Consider the following 18,932-nt stretch of genomic DNA (forward strand, 5'->3'; position numbering starts at 1 on the left):
TCACTGGTAGCTGCTGAATTGATGTGATGACCAGCTGTGCATCTTATGTCTTTCCTGATGATGTAAAACAGGAAAGGGACTTGAATTTTAGTTGAAAAGATTTAATTTACCTAAAATGAACAGAAATCATAGGCAGTCTCTGATGTGTTCTAAAGTTTTATCATTAAGTTTTTTTTAATTGACATGTGATGTGTTCAAGTCATCCCTTGAAAAAAATTCATATTTATTTATGGCTTTTTTTCCACATGAGTAGATGAAAGAAGGTAGTTTGCTGTTTTACTGTCCCCAAACATTTTAAGTTCAGTTTAAGTTTCAGTCATCAATTAGGAAATAAGGTAGATTATCTTAATGTTTAATGGGATATTTTAATGGTAAGATATAGTAATAGAAAAACAACCAGGAACTCTTAAACCAGCTTTAACTATGATTAGTATAATCAATTTTGTTTTATTCAATTAATCTCTCTCCTCTCAAAAACTATCTAGAGAAAAAAACAATTTTATCTGTACATATTTTGATATTGATTTGGAAAAATAATTCTTATTTTAAACAGCCATGTCAGCATGACATTTAGGGAATAATCAATTAACAGCCTCATTTTTAAGTGTTCAGGGTAAAATTAAATACCATGTATCACAACTGTTTAATATATCTTGTCAGAGTTTTATTATGTTGTAGTCTCGCATTTCCCACCATCTGAATATGACCCCTGCAATCCAGGTGTATTGTCAAGCAAGTGCTCTAACCACTTGGGCCATGCTCCCAGTTGCCATGGGAGGAAGAGGTAGGAGGACCGCTGTCTGGTGTTAGCCCCAAGGAAAACTATTAAATTATAACTGAAAAATTCAAAAGGCTTGAGGGAATAGCTCAAGTGGTAGAGTAATTGCCTAACAAGCATGAAGCACTGGGTTCAAACTCCAGTTATCACAAAATAAATTATATCCTAGCCATTGCATTTAATACATTAATTAATATTTTGATGTTCATATGATTCCATCTTTATTTAAAGAGACTCTTTTTGTCCCAGGACACAAACTTCATTTTGAGCAATTCCTTGTTTTATTTTATCACAAGATATTTGGGTCTCATATTGCATATTATTTAACCAATATGGAATCCGTCAAATTCTTTTTATGTGTTTGGGATAAGGTTTTCCTATGCAACCCAGACTAGTCTTGAACTCAGTCCTACTGCCTTAGCCTTTAAGTGCTAGAATTACATGGATGTACCACCAGAACTGGCTTCAATTCATAATTTCTTTTTCTGGTCCTGGATGTCAAACTCTGGACCTGGGTTTGGTCCTGAACTGTTGTGTTCAAGGCTAGTGCTCTGCGGTGCTCTACTTCTTGAACCACAGCTCTACTTCCAGCTTTTTTGGGGCTAATTAGATCTAAGAGGTTCTTGGACTTTCCTGCCTGGGCTGGTTTCAAACCATGGTCCTCAGACCTCAGTCTGCAGAGTAGTTAGGATTACCAGCATGAACCACTGGCACCCAGCCAATCTATAAAATTCTTTTTTTAAAAAATTTAATTGTCAAAGTGACATAAAATTCTTGATTTATTTTTCTAGTATTATGATTCAAGGTCAGTCTGGGCAAAAATGTTAGTGAGACTCCATCTCCAAATAAGTGGTAAAAAGCTGGGTTGAAGGTCTGGTTCAAATAGCACAACACTAACCAAGCAAATGTGCAGTTCTAAATATAAGCTACATATAGTCAAGGATTATCATCATCATCATCATCATCATCATCATAATTACCATAATTACCATAATTGCCATGCTGTAAGAAAAGGCACTAATAAGTAGTCAAATGGGTTTTTTCACAAAATATTTTTTATTGTAGTACAAAGGAGTTTATATTTAGTAAATGAAACAAATTTGGTTAAAAGATGAACATTAACAAAATAAAAACAGTAACAAAAATAAAATAACAGGAGCTTGCAGAAGGAAGAACAACTAACAACCAGAAGCAATAGCACAATCTAGTACACATTATTTGCTCTTGTACTCCATGCACCCCCAGAGAGGCTTCTCCCTGAGCGTCTTTACTTTTGTTAAGTGATCACATGGGACAAAATAGCTTCTATATTCTATGAATTAAGAAATGTTGTGGGGTCTTTAGATTTTACTTAAACTGGAGGTAATAAAGACATTATGCTTTAGTTGTGTTGCACAGAAGATGATGAACTACTGAGCATCCAATTTTGACCTCATTTTTATCCAACAACAGTTTAAATCATGAGTTCCTGATGTGAAATAGACCAAAATAGATAGATAATAGAGATTCTAGCCAGGGTTTTTTGTGAAGAGTCATCATCCCCTCGGCTGCACAAATACATCAGGCTTACCAGGCCACATACTGGTGATTTCACAGCCCAGTTTTGAGCTGTTCAAGTCCCTTTATCAGTCAGCCCTGTCCTTTGCTCTTCTAGGCTTATCAACACTGCAAGCTGTGCTGGATTCTGCGGCTGAAAAGAAGTGGCAGGTGACTGCCATCAATGTGGGGAATATTAACAATGACAAGAAAGATGAGACTTACAGATCACTCTTCCAAGATCTGGAGCTAAAAAAAGAACGGCGTGTAATCCTCGACTGTGAACGGGATAAAGTGAATGACATTGTTGACCAGGTTTGCTCCACTCTGTTTTCTAATGGCATCAAATATAGAACCTGCTGCCATGTCAGCATTGGCAAGGAGCAAAAGCTCCTTTGTGCAAGGTGTTTGAACAATGGTTTTCATTTTATGGTTTATATAGGATGCCATGAAAATGATCAATTAATTTTTCTCTGGCTTTAGTTAGCAATAGCAGTAGCTTATCAATCATGCTGACTGATCAAATTCATCTTTTATTTTCAGATTTTATGTTCTACATGCTAAGCATTGCCTTGAATATTGATATTTTGTAATTACATAGTTTGAACTAAATTCTGCTGAACTATTTAGGGATAAATATACAGTATTGTTAAAATTAATGGCAAGCTAAGAGAAAGTGAAAAGATTTTTGTAGAGTACATACAGCATGTAGACTATAATATACTAAGCTAATATTACCATCTAACTCTATATCTCTATAGAGAATAAGTATTTTTAGAATAAATCATTTTTGTCATATATTGAGGGATTTGTGTCAATATAAAAAATCCCTGTAATGTCTCAAATTAAAATATGAAGGAAATATATTCACACTGTGTTAACAATTTGAGAAATTAGCCACAAGTATCCATTTAGAATTTTGAAAAAGTAATATGATGTCAGAGATAAGGAGGTTTTGTATCTGTCCCTAGAATACCAGCATGCTATGCTTTTGGTTTTTTTAGGATAACACAGCCACAAAGTGATATTGTAGTGATTAAAGATAAAATGTACCTGCTTTCAAAGTCAGGGTAAATATCTAAGGATACATAATCATACTGAGTAAGATATCCTTTGATGATATCTATACCTTCGCCTTATTTTTTTTCTCTCTGTTTCTCTGTTTCTCTCATTCTATGTGTTTATGTGTGCATATGTATGATTGTGGCTTGTATTTTGTTGAAACAAAAACACATAAATGACATCCTTATTGGCCAATGTAGGCTTTAAGGAAATAAAAACACAGTCATTAATTTGTATAACACAAAACATTCTACCAACATTGGTGAAGCCCTAATTGATATATTATACAAGCCCTAATTAATATATTATATAAGTCTTGAGACATGGAAACTGCATGCTTCATGATATATTGAATAACTGAATAAAACTAACTTGTTATCACAAAGAACTAAATGCTATATGCCAGAGATATGAATAATTTCAGAAGGAAAATCCTAGTGCCAGTCTCAGGAGATTAATATGAAGGTCTCTTGTTCAAATGTGAAGCTCAAAATTTGAATTTCATAGGAAGTTCTCATTAAAACTGAATTTTAATAATGGTCATTAATCTGGCTTAAAATATTAGGTATTCCTATCTCATCTTAATAAAAGTTAGCAAAAAGTTTCTATAAAAATTTCAAAACCAGAAGACAGAAATTGGAAAGAAACTAGGACATTATGGAAATTTTGTTTTGAATATGTGATCATCGTTACATAAATGTTTATTTGGACAGATATTCAACATGCACAAAGGTTTGCATAAGATTCTCGAGTGAATGCAATGGACTGTGTGTCATTTCGCTAACATTTATTAAGGACATTCTCCATCTTGAGCCAGGGATGCAGAAAAAGCCAAGTTCATAGTGCAACATTATATGAACTTGTTTAGAAGGGAAGAAAAAAGTGAATATACACCATATGATACTAGTATGAGCTATAGTTTAATGTGGTAGCTTAGCTTTCTTTGCTGTGGCCAAAGCCTGAGATAAATTATATTATAGAGAGATAGTTTTTGTGGTTTCCATCTATAGTCAATTGGACGTTTGCTTTGGAAAATGTATCATGACATGTGCTGGGAGGTGTGGGGGAAGAAGCTGCTCAGCTTAGGGTGTAAGGAAGCAAAAACAGAGAGCGTGAGAGACCGAGGTCTTGAAATCCTCTTTCAGAGCCATCTTCTTTTGATCACAGACCTTACTTCCATTAAGCCCCTACCTTTTAAAGGTTCTCCAATCTTGCTATACTGAGAAACAAGTCTCACAAAGGACTTTGGGGGAGATTTAAATTCCACAGTATCACTGTGATCTAGAGAGCACGGGGGAGGCAGTATCTGTTCTTCAAAGGGAAATGATCATATTGTAAAGTTCCCACAAAAGGTGGCATTTGTCTCAGATTCATTCATTTCTTCATCAAGTAAAAGCTTCCTGACAGATATTGCATAATGACAAAAATAAAGCAACATAAACAAAGCAGGAAGCTTTCCTTCCTTCCTTTTTCCTTCCTTCCTTCCTTCCTTTTCTCTTTTCTTTTCTTTCTTTTTTCTTTTTGATACTGGTACTAGAGTTTGAACTCAGGTCCTAATATCCTCATGTAGCTTTTTCGTTAAAGGTGTTCTCTACCGCTTGGACCATACCTCAAGGTTTTGCTTTTTACTGTCTAATTGAAGATAAGAGTCTCATAGACTTTCTGCCCAGGCTGATTTCTGGCTGTGAAACTCAAATTTCAGCTCCCTGAGTAAGGATTATAGACATAAGCCATAAGTACCTTGCTGAATGCACTTATTTTAAGCTGTAATTTAATATAAAAAGTATTTAGTCATAAGAAACATTTATAAATTAACTTTTCTGTTGTTAGTATCATATTAGTCACTACTATAAAGCAAAATTATGATGGTATGGTCACCTACTGTGGTCACTAATTTTTCTTTTATGGTCATAGGGATAGTGAGTATTCATATCCCTACTGTTAATGAACATTAGGGACAATGCAGGCCTATTTGTATAATCATTTACTATGTATGTCTAAATTCTCAGAAGGAAGACATGGATGTTTCTGAAACAGCATTTACAATAAGTACAACCAACAGATGTCCTTAGAAGAGCCAATGGACACAATCATCCTAATTAAGTTCAAGTTAATTCGTATACTTTTCATTCAGAAAGACATCTGTTTTTATTTTTATTTTTCCAGAATTTTCCTTTCAATATAGAGGATTCAGTTCCTTTGGAAAGGCAATTTAGTTGTGTTACATAAAAACTGTTATAGAACACAATATAAGTTCCAACTTCCTGTCTGAAGGCTACCACTTAAAATTACAGTGGCACGTGGTAAAAATCCTTCCTAGGACTCTTGTCTTCAACTTGAACTGAGTGTATTGCTTTGGAGTACCTGAATGCCTGGGATAATAGAGAGTCAAGGAAGTCATCTCCCAGTAGATGGCAATGAAGCTGAGTATCAAGGTGCTGTAAAAATAAAAGTGGATAAAGAGCACATTCCAATCAGAAAAGCCAGAGAAGTGAAGTACTAAGGTTATAGAGAGGAAGGGTTCTAGGTCTCTGAGTGCACAGGATGAAGAAGGTAGATTTGGAGAAGCTTGCAAGATAGTTGGATTCTGTACCATATTAAAGTGCTTATTACGGGAAATCATCGAAACAGTTCAACCAAATGTAATTTTTTTTGTCTATAGCCCTGACCTTCCATGTTTTCCATTGGGGTGTTCACTTTCCTTAACAATGGGAATTACCTTTGAATATTGATTATCCTTGATTCAAACTAGCTCAATTTCTGACTTTTTAATATTGCAATGAAAGGCATAGGCATTCAGTAGAGACCATTCCAATCTGAGTCTTTTCCAGAGCTAGCAATATGCAGTGTGAAGCTCTTGCTCTCTTGCAGCAGCCCTAGCTCCCAGCCAGCCACTAGAGCATGAGGGGAAAACAATCTATGCTCTTAAGCTTCCTGTGTTGCCAGGCTGTGGTGTTTGGTGATTAGGTATATGAGATAAATTTTGACTCTACATATTTTATCTTACATTGGGTTTATCACCTATAAACCCATTGAAGGCTAAAGAGTATTTGTAACCATGTAGGAGGAACACAGCGTGGCCATTTCATTTGTACCTACTCTCTAGGTAATTGATGTAGGTCAGTGAAGGCAAATTGATTCACCACTACCCAAAATTATTGTAAGCATCTGAGAATGACTCAGATTTGTGGAGAAAAATACCTTCTCTCTTTCCTTGATGTCTAAGGTTAGAAATAATATAATTTGAACTAAGCCATAAACATTTCATGATGTTTAGAGTAGGAATGCCATATTAAATATCCATATACATTTTTGTATTTATTTTCTGTTTTTGTATTTTTTTTACTGTAAAAATATTGTACAGAGGGGTTACAGTTACATGAGCAAGGCAATGAGTACATTTCCTATTGAGCATTTTTGCCTACTCCTTTCTTTTTCCCCTACCATCCCTTACCTCCAAACTCTACAACTACAACTACTCTCCCACCCCCCACCCCCGCCCCACGCCACACTTACAAAGTTGGGAAAGTTCTTTTTCAACAAAATGTCTTGTACATCTCATTGTTACAATGGGTTAAATCTGTATTCCTATTTAAGAATTTTGTGTTTTCCCTTCCCCTCCCCAAATTAGAGAAGGTTTTTTGTTTTTGTTTTTTTTTGGTCAGTTGTGGGGCTTGAACTCTGGGCCTGAGCGCTGTCCTTGCACTCTTCAGCTCAAGGCTAGTGCTCTACCACTTGAGCTACAGCACCACTTCCATTTTTCTGGTGGTTTATTAGAGATAAAGTTTCACAGACTTTCCTGTCTGGGCTGGCTTTCAACCGCGATCCTCAGATCTCAGCCATACAGAGGGGTTAAAATTACATGAGCAAGGTAATGAGTGCATTTCTTATCAAGCATTGTTGCCTCCTCCTTTGTTTCCCCTTACTATTCCTTCCCACCCATTCCCCTCCTCCCTCCACCAAAGTTGTAAAGTTCGTTTTTCAACATAATGACTTGTACATCTCATTGTTGCAATGCGTCCACCTGTATCCCTATTGAAACAATTTGTCTTTTCCCTTCCCTTCCACAAATTATACCAACATCAAATACGGTGAAAACAGGGGTTACATCGTGGGGGAGGGGGAAGGACATACATCTTGTTTTGATTTGCATTTCTTTTATGGCTAGAGAGGTTCAGCATTTCTTCATGTGTCTATTGGCCATTCTTATGTCCTCTTCAGTGAAGTTTCTCTTTAAGTCTTTAGTCCACTTATTTATTGGCCAGTTGTTTCTTTAAGGATTTGTTATTGGGGGATTTAATTTTATGAGTTCCAGGTATATTTTAAATATGAGACCCTTGTCCATTGTATGGCTAGTGGAAATTTTGTCCCAGTTCATGGGCTTTTTATTGATCTTGCTAGCTATGTCCTGTTGCCATGCAGAAGCTCTGCAGTTTCATGCATGTCCATCCTTTCTTTGATTTGTTGTGTTTCTGGGTCTCTATTAGGAAAATTTCAGCCTGTGCCAAGGAGACCTAGGGTTTCTTCTATTCCTTCCAGTAACATCGTGAAAATGGCAATACTTCCCAAGGATATCTAAAAATTCAATGCGATACCTATCAATATTCCAATCTCCTTCTTCAAGGAAATAGAAGAGGCAATCCAAAAATTCATATGGAACAATGAAAGACCCCAAATAGCAAAAACAATCCTTAACAGAAAGAACAGTGATGGAAGAATATCAATACCAAATTGTAAACTCTACTACAAAGCCATAGTAATCAAAACAGCTTGGTACTGGCACAATAACAGACCTCAGGACCAATGGAATAGAATTGAAAACCCAGAAATGAACCCACAAATCTATAGCCACCTAATATTCCAAAAGGGAGCTTAAAAAGTAGAATGGAAGAAAGACAGCCTATTTAGTAAATGGCGCTGGCAAAACTGGTTAATCACTTGTAGGAAACTAAAGCTAGATCCTTATATATTACCCTGCACCAGAATCAACTCCAGATGGATCAAAGTCCTCAGAGTCAAAGCTGACACCCGGAAAACATTTGTATTTATTTTATTACCGGCATTCTTTGAAATTTGTATAGCTCTATAAACAATTATTAAGGATGCAGGAATATAATAGTCCAGTGTCAATTTTAGCTGCTTGATATTTCACTAAAAAGACATAGAATTTTAGGAACAAAATTTGACTTATTGTGGATTAAGTGACTCTTAATTTTATGCTTCTCAAAACTTTGTGGCCTGACTTTCACTATAACAAAAATGAGCTGATCATTTTGGTTTAGTGACTGACTCCTCAAAAGATATTAAGCCATAAGGCATATTATTAGGTTTTCCCAAGAATAATATTCTGTGGTTTTGATTATTATATTTTTAAAGGGTCATTATGGAATATCAAAAGGTACAGTAAGTAAATTGCAAGAATCAAATCAGAATGCTATTGATTGTACTTTGAAACATTTGTATTTATTAAATCATTATTTCTTTGTTACCATTAGGTTATCACCATTGGAAAACATGTTAAAGGCTACCACTACATCATTGCAAATCTGGTAGGTTATTTAATTGCTATTTATTATTTTATTGGATGCTCTTATTAATTAAAATATTAATTTGGAATAATCACCATCTAACAATGTTTGAAAGTATAATTTTATTATATTTGATTGATAAGAAATGCAAAGTCTTTTCCAATATAAAAGTTTATAAACTGTAAGGAAGTATGATCTTTGTGTTGATCTCCTATTTACAACCTCAGAATAAAAACATGAAAAAAAGAGGGTAACATGCAAACAAATTATATGAATGCAGGTGGGTCTTATGATTTTTTGAGTACCAGCTTGTATATCACAAAACATTCATAGCTATGTCAGAAAGAGATAAAAATAAAACCATCATTCTCATCAAAGTTACTATCAGCATGCTATGGTTGTTGTAGAAGAAATTTTTTTATTGTGAAAATAATGTCCAGAGGGGTTACAATTACATTGGCAAGATAATGAGTACATGTCTTATCATGCATTGTAGCCTCCTCCTTTGTTTCCTCTTCCTATTCCTTCCCATCCTCCCCCCGACCCCCACTCAACTCTCCCCCCCCCACCAAAGTTGTAAAGTTTGTTTTTCAGCATAATAACTTGTACATCTCATTGTTGCAATGGGTCTACCTGTATCCCTATTTAAACGATTTGTTTTTTCCCTTCCCCTCTGCAAATTATACCAACATCAAATACAGTGAAAGCAGGGGATATACCGTGGGGAAGGAACATACAAAGCAACAAAGAAATAATCTTATAAATGTGTTAGAAACAATCGCATGAAAGAAAAAAAACATTTGAATACATATCTTAGGGTTCATCTCCCTAACATCAACTTATCTGACCTTTTCTGCTTGACTCAGACATATACGAGTTATTGCAAATAAGGGAAACCATGGGACCTATGTTTCTTTGGGCCTGGCTTACTTCACTTAAAATAAATTTTTTCCAAGTCTTTCCATTTCCTAACAAATGGGGCAATGTCATTCTTTCTGATGGAGGCATAGTAGAAGAAATTTCTTCTTGGTAATACAGTACCTGTGTATAAACTTTCTCTAGGATTTCCCTTAGTATGTAGTGAAGACATCCTAAAGGTCTTCCTAAAGAGAAGCAAGAGTTAAATAACTGTAACTCTAGAATGAACCTGCAGAGCCACATTCAGTGTCAGGAACAGCCTGGACAGTCAGTCCCTTGTGTGAATCTTGCCATATGATGAACAACTCAGAGCCACATTGAAAGCTGTGATCTTTAAAAATAACCAGATGGAGAAGATTATATTGGGACATTGAGAAATAGTGACAGAAATTGGTTCCTTAATTTGAGAGTTGATATGTGATGGTAGGGAAAAAAAGAAAGAAGGGTTTGAAGGAACACAATTTTAAAAAATTTTAAAACGTTCATGCTGCCTTCATAATTTCCAGGGTCAGATCTACTAAATATTTCATCCAAAATCACAACCCATTCTTCCTTCAGAATATTTGGTTTCCTTGTTGTATGAAGTTTTAGTGAATCAGTTATGAAAAACAATCTGTTCTATGCCGTAAATTCCAAGAACTTAGAGGACACATGACATTTCACTGATATTTCAAGCTGAAGAAGGCCATCCAAAGGTGTAGGGCTTTTGTTGTTCAAACTAGTGATTGTGTGTGTTACATTTCCTCTGGCCAATGTCTGTTGAGTATTAGAAAGTGTTTTTCTGGGATATTTAAGAAAACCTGAGATGTTATAGATTAATATCTTCAGGACTTGCTGAATGATTGATTTAGTTCCCCAGCTCAGGCTGTGGCTGAGTTTTGATGCATCATTTAAAATCAGAGCTGAGCCACATGATGATGAGGAAGTGATCAGAAGGTAATTGGTATTCCCTTCTGTGACTGCATCATCTCATGGCCTTAATTTAATGCTTTCAGAAGTAGAGCTTCCCCAGTGCTAGGGATTTGACATGATTCTACCTTTAAAATCTTAAAGTGTTTAAAGATCATCAATGGGGACTACTTTTAAATCTCACACTTTGAATTTCTGTAGACAAATCACAGGGTGGGGCAGTAGAATCAGTCAGTTTAAATCTGATGAGTTATTGTCATCTGGCTGGATAATCCCTGGCTCTTTCCTGTGAATCATGTCTTCTTTTCTCACTCTTCCTCCTCTCCTTTACAAGAATTGACGTTTCAGAGAAGAAAAGAAAACATACAGAAATACTGATTCTCACAAAGGGTGGCTTAAAATCTTATTGAAGGTTTCTTTTGAAAGTGTTGTTTAGAGTAAAACCACAGTAAAATCACAGTGAATGGATAAGATTATATAAAATTCCCATGAGAAGAGACAATGGGAAAGTAAACCTCAACAGTATAGAAGCCAACAGAATAGATGAAGGATGAAGAAAGAGGAAAAGGTGAAAGCGGTTTTACTGGATCACAAACCAGGGACAAACGTCATTCTATAGGACTTTGTGAGAGTCAAACTTAGAAGAAGCAAAAACCTGACAGGGCAAGGTGGAGGTATAGAGTTCTGTCCTGGTTTCCTAGGGCAGAGTATGGCCTGGGTATCCATGTATGCATTGAGTAAGCATGGTGAGAAGCAGTCTATATGGAACAGAGAAGCAAGAGAAAGGACAAGGAGCTTAGTAAAGAAGGTGTTCATGGAAAGATTTAGGTGTAGTCGAAATGAGCCTTGTCTTGAATTAATGTCTTCAACCTGAGGGATAGCAGAGGGGCTTTTAAACTTTCTGAGTGCACTAATGACACTCATTAGCAAGGGAAGGTTATTAATTTTGCCATTGATGAAGGACTGTGCAGGAGTTATTTCTACTGCCCAAGGAAAATTCTCTAGGAAAAATGATGGATTTGAGCCATTGGCCAAAGGAGAGGATATACCCAAAGGATGGAGGGGCATGTTAGCTGTACCTCTAAAATTGACCTTAGGAAACCTGGATAGGTCAAAGTACTCAGCAAATAGTATCTTATCCAAAAGACCTTTGTAGGAAATGACTGGGCATGTGAGTATTACCTCCAAACAACCAGATAGTCCCTAGTTCCTAAGCACAACTTTTTTTTCTGGAAGAGTATGAATAGGAGAAGTTCTGAAGACTTAAACATATACTGAAAAAACATGACAACTAATTGAAATAAATGTCTAAACCTTGCCACCCACCATCCTGGACCTAGATTTTAGGGAGGTGCGTATTCATATTGTAGAGAATTGAAGGGTTCTGAATGGCCCAGAAGAAAGGAATCAAAAAATTGCCAATATGGATTCTGTGTATATCACTCACCTCTGTACATGACATCTGCTTGATTTCACTAATGAATCTTACTGTCCTATGAAAATCCCAAGGAAGTTTTCAGTGTCTGGCTCTGAACCAGCAAAGTATAACTAGGCAATGGGAAGGAAGTCTTTGGCATGAAAGATGGATAAAAATACAGAAATAGGAGCTTGGAAGGTGGTTCAGTGGTAGAGTGCTTGTCTTGCATGCATGAGGCCCTGGGTTCAATTCCCCAGAACCACACAAGCAGAAAAAGCTGGAAGTGGCACTGTGGTTCAAGTGGTAGAGTGCTAGCCTTGAGCTGAAGAGCTGAGGGACAGTGCCCAGGCCCTGAGTTCATGCCCCATGGTCGACAAAAAAAAAAACAAAAATAAGGAGAAAACATAGGAAAATGAAGTTATTATAATCAGTATCTATAGAAAAGGGAAATATTTAACTTATAAAAAATGTAAGGCAAAAACATTTTATTGAAAAGTCAGGGGGTAATAAAGAGACCTCTGAACATTAGTTTCCTAAAATAACAGGTTAAATGATATGAGCTTGAAGATAAAATTGAAACAGGCTCCCAGATAGGAACAAAATGTCAGCATAATATAAAACATACATATATATATATATATATATATATATATACACACACACATGGTATAAAACATATGTATATGACATATACATATATATATATCTGTAAGCTTAGGCAGTTAATCTCAAGGTTATAATATTATAATAAAAGACATTTCAGAAGGGGAGAAAAGTTGAACTAGGGGAGAAAACCATTCTAATACTCAGTACTGATGGTCACAAATCTATCCACTGAACACATACAAGGGTGAAAGGAGGAAGACTTACAGGAAAATGTCAGGGATAAAGAGAAGATTTTAAAAGTTTCTGATAGAAATTGGGGAAGTATGTAGGGGTAGGAAGCAGATCATGTACAACAAGTATTTGAAAGGATGCAATTTTTGTCAAAATACTTCTTAAGTGTCATGATAAAATATAGTTCCTTTCAAACATTCAGTGTCTGAAAACATTTACTAGCAATTGTCTTGGGAAATTACTGTGGGATTCTAGTGGAATAAAGAATAAAACAAAGAAGCACAAGCAAGGGAGTGAAATTTACCAAAAAAGTAAAATGAAGTAAAGGGTATTTCAAGTAGATAGAAAAGGCACCAGTTCAGATCGTAGTTTCAGGAAAGAAGTCTTAAACTCAGTGTGGTAGTGCACACTTCTAATCTCAGCACTCAGGAAGCTAAGGCAGAAACATCCTGAGTTCATGGACAGCCTCAAAGACTTAGTGACATAGTGTCTCTTTTTTGCTTTGTTTTTTAAACACTTAAATTTTATTGTAAAGGTGATGTACAGAGCGATACACCTACATAAGTCAGGTAATGAGTACATTTCTTTTTTAACAGTGTCACTTCCTCCCTCATTTTTCCCCAGTTTTTCTCCTTCCTCCCTCTGCCCAACAAGTTGTATAGTTCATTTTTAGCATAGTGCCTAGTGAATATCACTGCTGAATTGGCTCACCATTTCTGTGTTTCCCCTTCCCCTCTCCAAATCAGATAGACTTAAATATAAAACAAAGGGTATAGAAATAAAAAAAAAAACAGACCCAAAGGAACACAAGCTTCATGGTTTTCCCTCATTTGTAATAACTACAAGATGTCTATAAATCTACAAGTAAATCCAATGGACAATAAAAGACAAATAATTACATTTGGACATGATTAATTAAACAGCATGCTAAACATTCTCATGGTGATATCAAAGGAGAATATTCTTAGGAGAAGATTACTATGTTTATATGCCCAGACAAAATGATGCTTATGGAAATGAACTCCAAGAAATGGAAACATGAGGTCCATTTATTGTACTGACACAGTGTCTTTAAAAAAAGAAAGTAAGAAGAATGTCTTGGAAATTAAATATTCAGCAGAGTATAGGAAATAAATTTCCTAATCTGTTTGACTATTAAATAAATTTTTGTGGTACTTGTGATTGAGTTCAAGATCTTGGAAATGCTAGCCAACTAATACACTATAGTCTTTTCTTGTGAAGTTTTAGTCCTGGGTGCATAAAATGTTTTGTGTAATAACCAGGAAAGATAAAAACAAGCAGAGAGATCACTAATAGTGAACAAATGGGACAGTTATAAGCAATGGAATAAAATAATGCTCAAGAAACAATGAAATTCTAATATATTATTTGACTTTGTTATGAATAACATTTTGAGTAATAAATATGTGAGTGGATAAAAATGGAAAAGGATGTAGATGTTTGGTCATGAATCAAGTTGAATCAAGGTACATGGCTCAACTGGCACAAACAAGAAAAACACCTGAAACTGATTATTTAAATAAGAGCAATAAATATTTTTCATCCAGAAATACAGAGTTAAATGTATAGAAGGAAACTGAAATTCAATGCTGTTAAATGAGCTTCAGGCTTAATGTGAAACTGTTTTAAATTAAAAATTGGCTTCAATGATTGGTCACTTAATTGTTTTCCATCACTACTTTGAAGTGTTTCTGCCGGTGAAGAGGTGTTGGAGAAGGAGCCACCAAGAGACCAACTTGATGCCAGCCTGATGAAGCATATAGACTCATAAATCCATGAAACCTTTTCTGCAGGCCTTGTTATCTCTGTGTCCTTTGTAATACATAGAACCATAACATGCCAAGTCCTATGGCAAATGTCAGTTTTACTTGGGTAATATAAGTGTGTTTTATGTCTAGGGGTTTACTGACGGAGACCTATTAAAAATTCAGTTTGGAGGTGCGAACGTGTCTGGATTTCAGATTGTGGACTATGATGACTCCCTTGTATCAAAGTTTATTGAAAGATGGTCAACACTGGAGGAGAAAGAGTACCCAGGAGCCCACACTAGTACAATTAAGGTAAGCTTTGCATCTGTTTTTCTCCCTATATTAGGGGAAAGATGGAACTTAGAAAATATATGAAGTAGAGTAGGTAGTTCAAAACGGGGTAAGCATGCAGACTGCTAAACATATGGTTTATATTTACTGCTGCATTTCACAGTTCCATGTCTGTTTCCTGCCTCCTTCAATTTCCTTTTGTTCACTCAGTTAACCATTTCTCAATGGAGTGAGTTCTGAAACTGGCTTTGGTGGTAGATAAAAACAGGCTCCTGCCTCAACTCACAATTTACTGACAGGAAGGCAAAAAGCATAGAAAGTATATGTGTCAAGGAAGGGAATAGCAAAGTGAAGGATACAGCATGAAAGACTTAAATTACATGCTTTGAGAAGGCCTGGTCTGAGAAGGGATTTTTTTAAGATCTGAGGAAAGAAAGGAAGTCTGGCTGTTGTAAAGAATACATTAGCTACAAATAAATGAAAAAGAGAGAGTTTCAGTGTCCCCTAATCCGTACTTCTTCTAAAGAGCTCAGTTAATAAAGAGATGAGCACACACAATAGATAAGTGTGTGTGTGTGTGTGTGTGTGTGTGTGTGTGTGTGTGTGTGTGTGTGTGTGTGTGTGTGTAGGGGGAGGTTAATAACTACTGGATAGTAGTCTGGGACACTTCTGGAAACAGATAAAAATCTCACTTAACTTTAGTAATGGGGAAAAACAGAGTGTTTCATGCAATCAAACAGTTTTTGAGTGCATGGGTAGTGAACTACTGTGGTGCAAGAAGGTGGACCCAGTTTCTGCTGTGTTCTCTGTAGGTCTGAACACCCTGAGGTTTGTGTATCTTTATTTAATGTATTTTATTGTGTACACATACATGCATGTATTTACCTCCAAGTATCACATGTCTTGGCTGTTGAAAGGAAGTCTTTTTTTTCCTTCTGTCTCTAATCTTATTGGGAGCAGTTCGGATTAAGACCTGGCTAAGAGTGAGATGAGGAATAAATGGATTGAAGAAATACTGATGTTACTGGTGTTTGTACTCAGGACCTCTTGCTTTCTTGGATGGTGCTGTACCCTCTGATCTATGCCTCTGGCAGGACTTTTTGGTGGTTAAACTAGGGATGGAATCCTCTGAAATTTTCTGCCTGGACTAGTTTCAAACTATGATCCTTCAAGGTTTCAGCCTCCTAAGTAGTTAGGATTACAGGTGTGAGCCACCAGCAATTTGCTGATGTTTATGTTCTTTATAAAGCTAGAGATCTATGTATAATTTGATCAATAGCTATGAAACATTTTCAAATGTGCAGTGGTTTAGTTTGTTTGTGTAAACAAATGTGAATTATTCAGGGAACATATTCCATAGAGAGGAAACAAGTATGAGTGTATCTGCATAGGAAACTGCTCTGATATAAACGAGCAGGAGTTTGAAGGTCTCTACCTTGGTAAATATGGATCCTTTTAATTTAAAGTCAGTTTCAAAGAAGAATCCATGTCATAAAACACCATCCCTGGTTAACTTTTTCTAAAATGTGGATAGTTTCCTATTTAGTGATCTTGACTGAGATCAACATGTATGGGGTTCATTATGTAGTCTTGTGGAATAGCTTCAGATAACTAGACTGCTGAGAACTCAAAAGGACACTAAGCTGTCAGTGCTGGGGTATGTGTTTCCAGCAGAGCTCAGGCCTGATAGATCTAATAGTGCTTCTTTCTGTGAGCATGGGGTTTCTGTCCCTTGTGTGATAGCACCATTTCAGTTTCCTTAAGAGCCCCTGGGTTATTCAACCCCAAATAAAACCAGTAGGTTCCTTTGACATTCAGTATGTAGTCCTTCATTGCTACCTGCTCTGAGAAGTATGAAATCCATGAGATCCTTTTATTTCCTCCTAGAATCCACATCAGACTTCAGGTTTTATGTGTCCTCATATCAAAATGCATGGCACTCTAGGGGAGTGAAAGATGAGTACAATGCATTCTCTTTAAATTTTGCCAAAGCTTACTGCTGTATTTCATTTGGTTGAAAGTGCAACCTTTCTTTGCTCCCTTCCCGCTGTAGCATTTGCTTTCCATAATGCCTCTTTTTCAGTTGTTTTGGCCAACTTTCTGACAGCTCATGGTGGCCCTTTGTTATAGGATGCTACATAGTGTGTAGGCTTATTATTATGAGTGTTACTAAGAAGATCTAAACAGTTGTTTGACCCTAGGTCCAGTGTCCTCATCCGTACAAAGCTGTTAAGATTGTCAATTCCTAAGTCACTGGGAAAATTAAATAACATTTATAAAATGTGAGCATAGTATCAGATCAAGATGACAATAAAGGCTCATTTATTTCTCTACCACTTTCCTAAGGAGGGAAATTCACCTAATTGCAATTTGAACATTTTGTAATTCCTCTACATCTCCCACAGGGGCATATTTTATAAGATCTTTGAAAACATGACAAAAGTTACTGAAACCATCCCATGTTCCAGTGGCTGCCTAAAATGGCAGATTTTATCAACTATACTACATACTGATAAATCACTGATTGACCCTAGGCCAATATTTCCATCAGTGAGATGGAGTTGTAGCTGTTACTTCTCAGACTGCTGTGAAGATTTAACAATACTTACAAAATGTTCACATAATATTAGAAACGTAGATGCCTGTAAAGTTTCATTTCTTTTCCATATACTTTCCTGAAATAATAGAATCTTAAGCTAAATAGGAGTACATAGTTTGAGAATGTGTATTTGCATATTTTTCCTATCCCCTACCTTCCTATGCTAAAGTTTATTGATTAAGTGCTGTAAGAAATAGCATCTAATAGTAATATGGGACACACATAACAAATATATGTAGTAAATATATTATACATTTATACATGAATTTCTGTTGTTTTGTTTTTTATCGGTCATGGGGCTGGACGCTGTCCCTGAGCTCTTCAGTTCAGGGCTAGTGTTCTACCACTTGAGCCATAGCGACACTTCCAGCTTTTTCTGCTTATGCGGTGCTAAGGAATTGAACCCAGGGCCTCATGCATGCAAGGCAAGCACTGTACCACTGAGCCACCTTCCCAGCCCCTATTGTGCTCTATTTAATTTTTTCTTTTCCATGTTAATTTGAGATGACACAATGCCTGTGTTATGAGATAAGTGAGATGAATTTTGCCCTCAAAGTTTGTTACCTCAACATGAGTTTGCTCTAAGTTGAGAACTTTATCTTTTTCCTTAAGGAAACACTTCACAGATTAACTCTGGAACATCCAAATTGCCTGTATCATGACCCTTGTGACCTGCATGCGTTATTAAGTAAAATACAGGCTACTTGCACACAGCACTGCAGTACCATCAGTTAGTCTAGTATATAGCTACCAAGTGACAGGAGGGAATTGTATACAGTATGGACACTGAACGAAAGAGTGATTTTTCCCTCTCAGATAAGATTGAGTAGAAAGCCTGAGAGTTCCTACTACAACTCAGAACAACATATAAATTAATACTTATACATACTTATTCTAGAATTCCTGATTTTACATTTTCAACTGATCATGGCATAGTGATATTTAACCATGGAATCAAAAGCATAGATGTAAAAAATTGCTCTAGTGTTTTCAGGATTTTTTTCTGCTTGCAGAAGCAGAAAAAAGAAGGGAAAACTGGGGAAATATATCCCATTCCCCAAATACATAAATTAAAAAAAGTACATTCTCAAAACATGGTTTGAAGAAAGTGGGGTAATATATCTTTAATGGGATTATTTCCAGAAGTTACTTCCTTTGATACTGTCTTTTTGGGGAGATCATGGACTACATAAGGTACATTGTTTGATGACTTAAATTACAGCTTACTACTCTGTAATAAAACTAGTTCCACAGTGCATGAAAATGAATAAAAATCTAGTTTATTGCA

General features: G+C 36.0%; 1 protein-coding gene across 1 annotated transcript in view; it reads left to right on the top strand.

Annotated features, from left to right (window-relative positions):
• The first annotated feature begins 702 nt into the window (after positions 1-702).
• Positions 703-18,932, top strand: part of Gria2 (glutamate receptor, ionotropic, AMPA 2) — a 54,456-nt gene continuing 36,226 nt past the window's right edge. Inside the window, exons 1-4 of the mRNA XM_013029817.1 lie at positions 703-784; positions 2,433-2,629; positions 8,872-8,925; positions 14,905-15,066. Of these exons, the coding sequence (XP_012885271.1) occupies positions 703-784; positions 2,433-2,629; positions 8,872-8,925; positions 14,905-15,066 (495 nt within the window). The remainder of the gene's footprint in view (positions 785-2,432; positions 2,630-8,871; positions 8,926-14,904; positions 15,067-18,932) is intronic.

This window comes from Dipodomys ordii, unplaced genomic scaffold (genome assembly GCF_000151885.1).
Source record: "Dipodomys ordii isolate 6190 unplaced genomic scaffold, Dord_2.0 Scaffold123, whole genome shotgun sequence".
NCBI lineage: Eukaryota > Metazoa > Chordata > Mammalia > Rodentia > Heteromyidae > Dipodomys > Dipodomys ordii.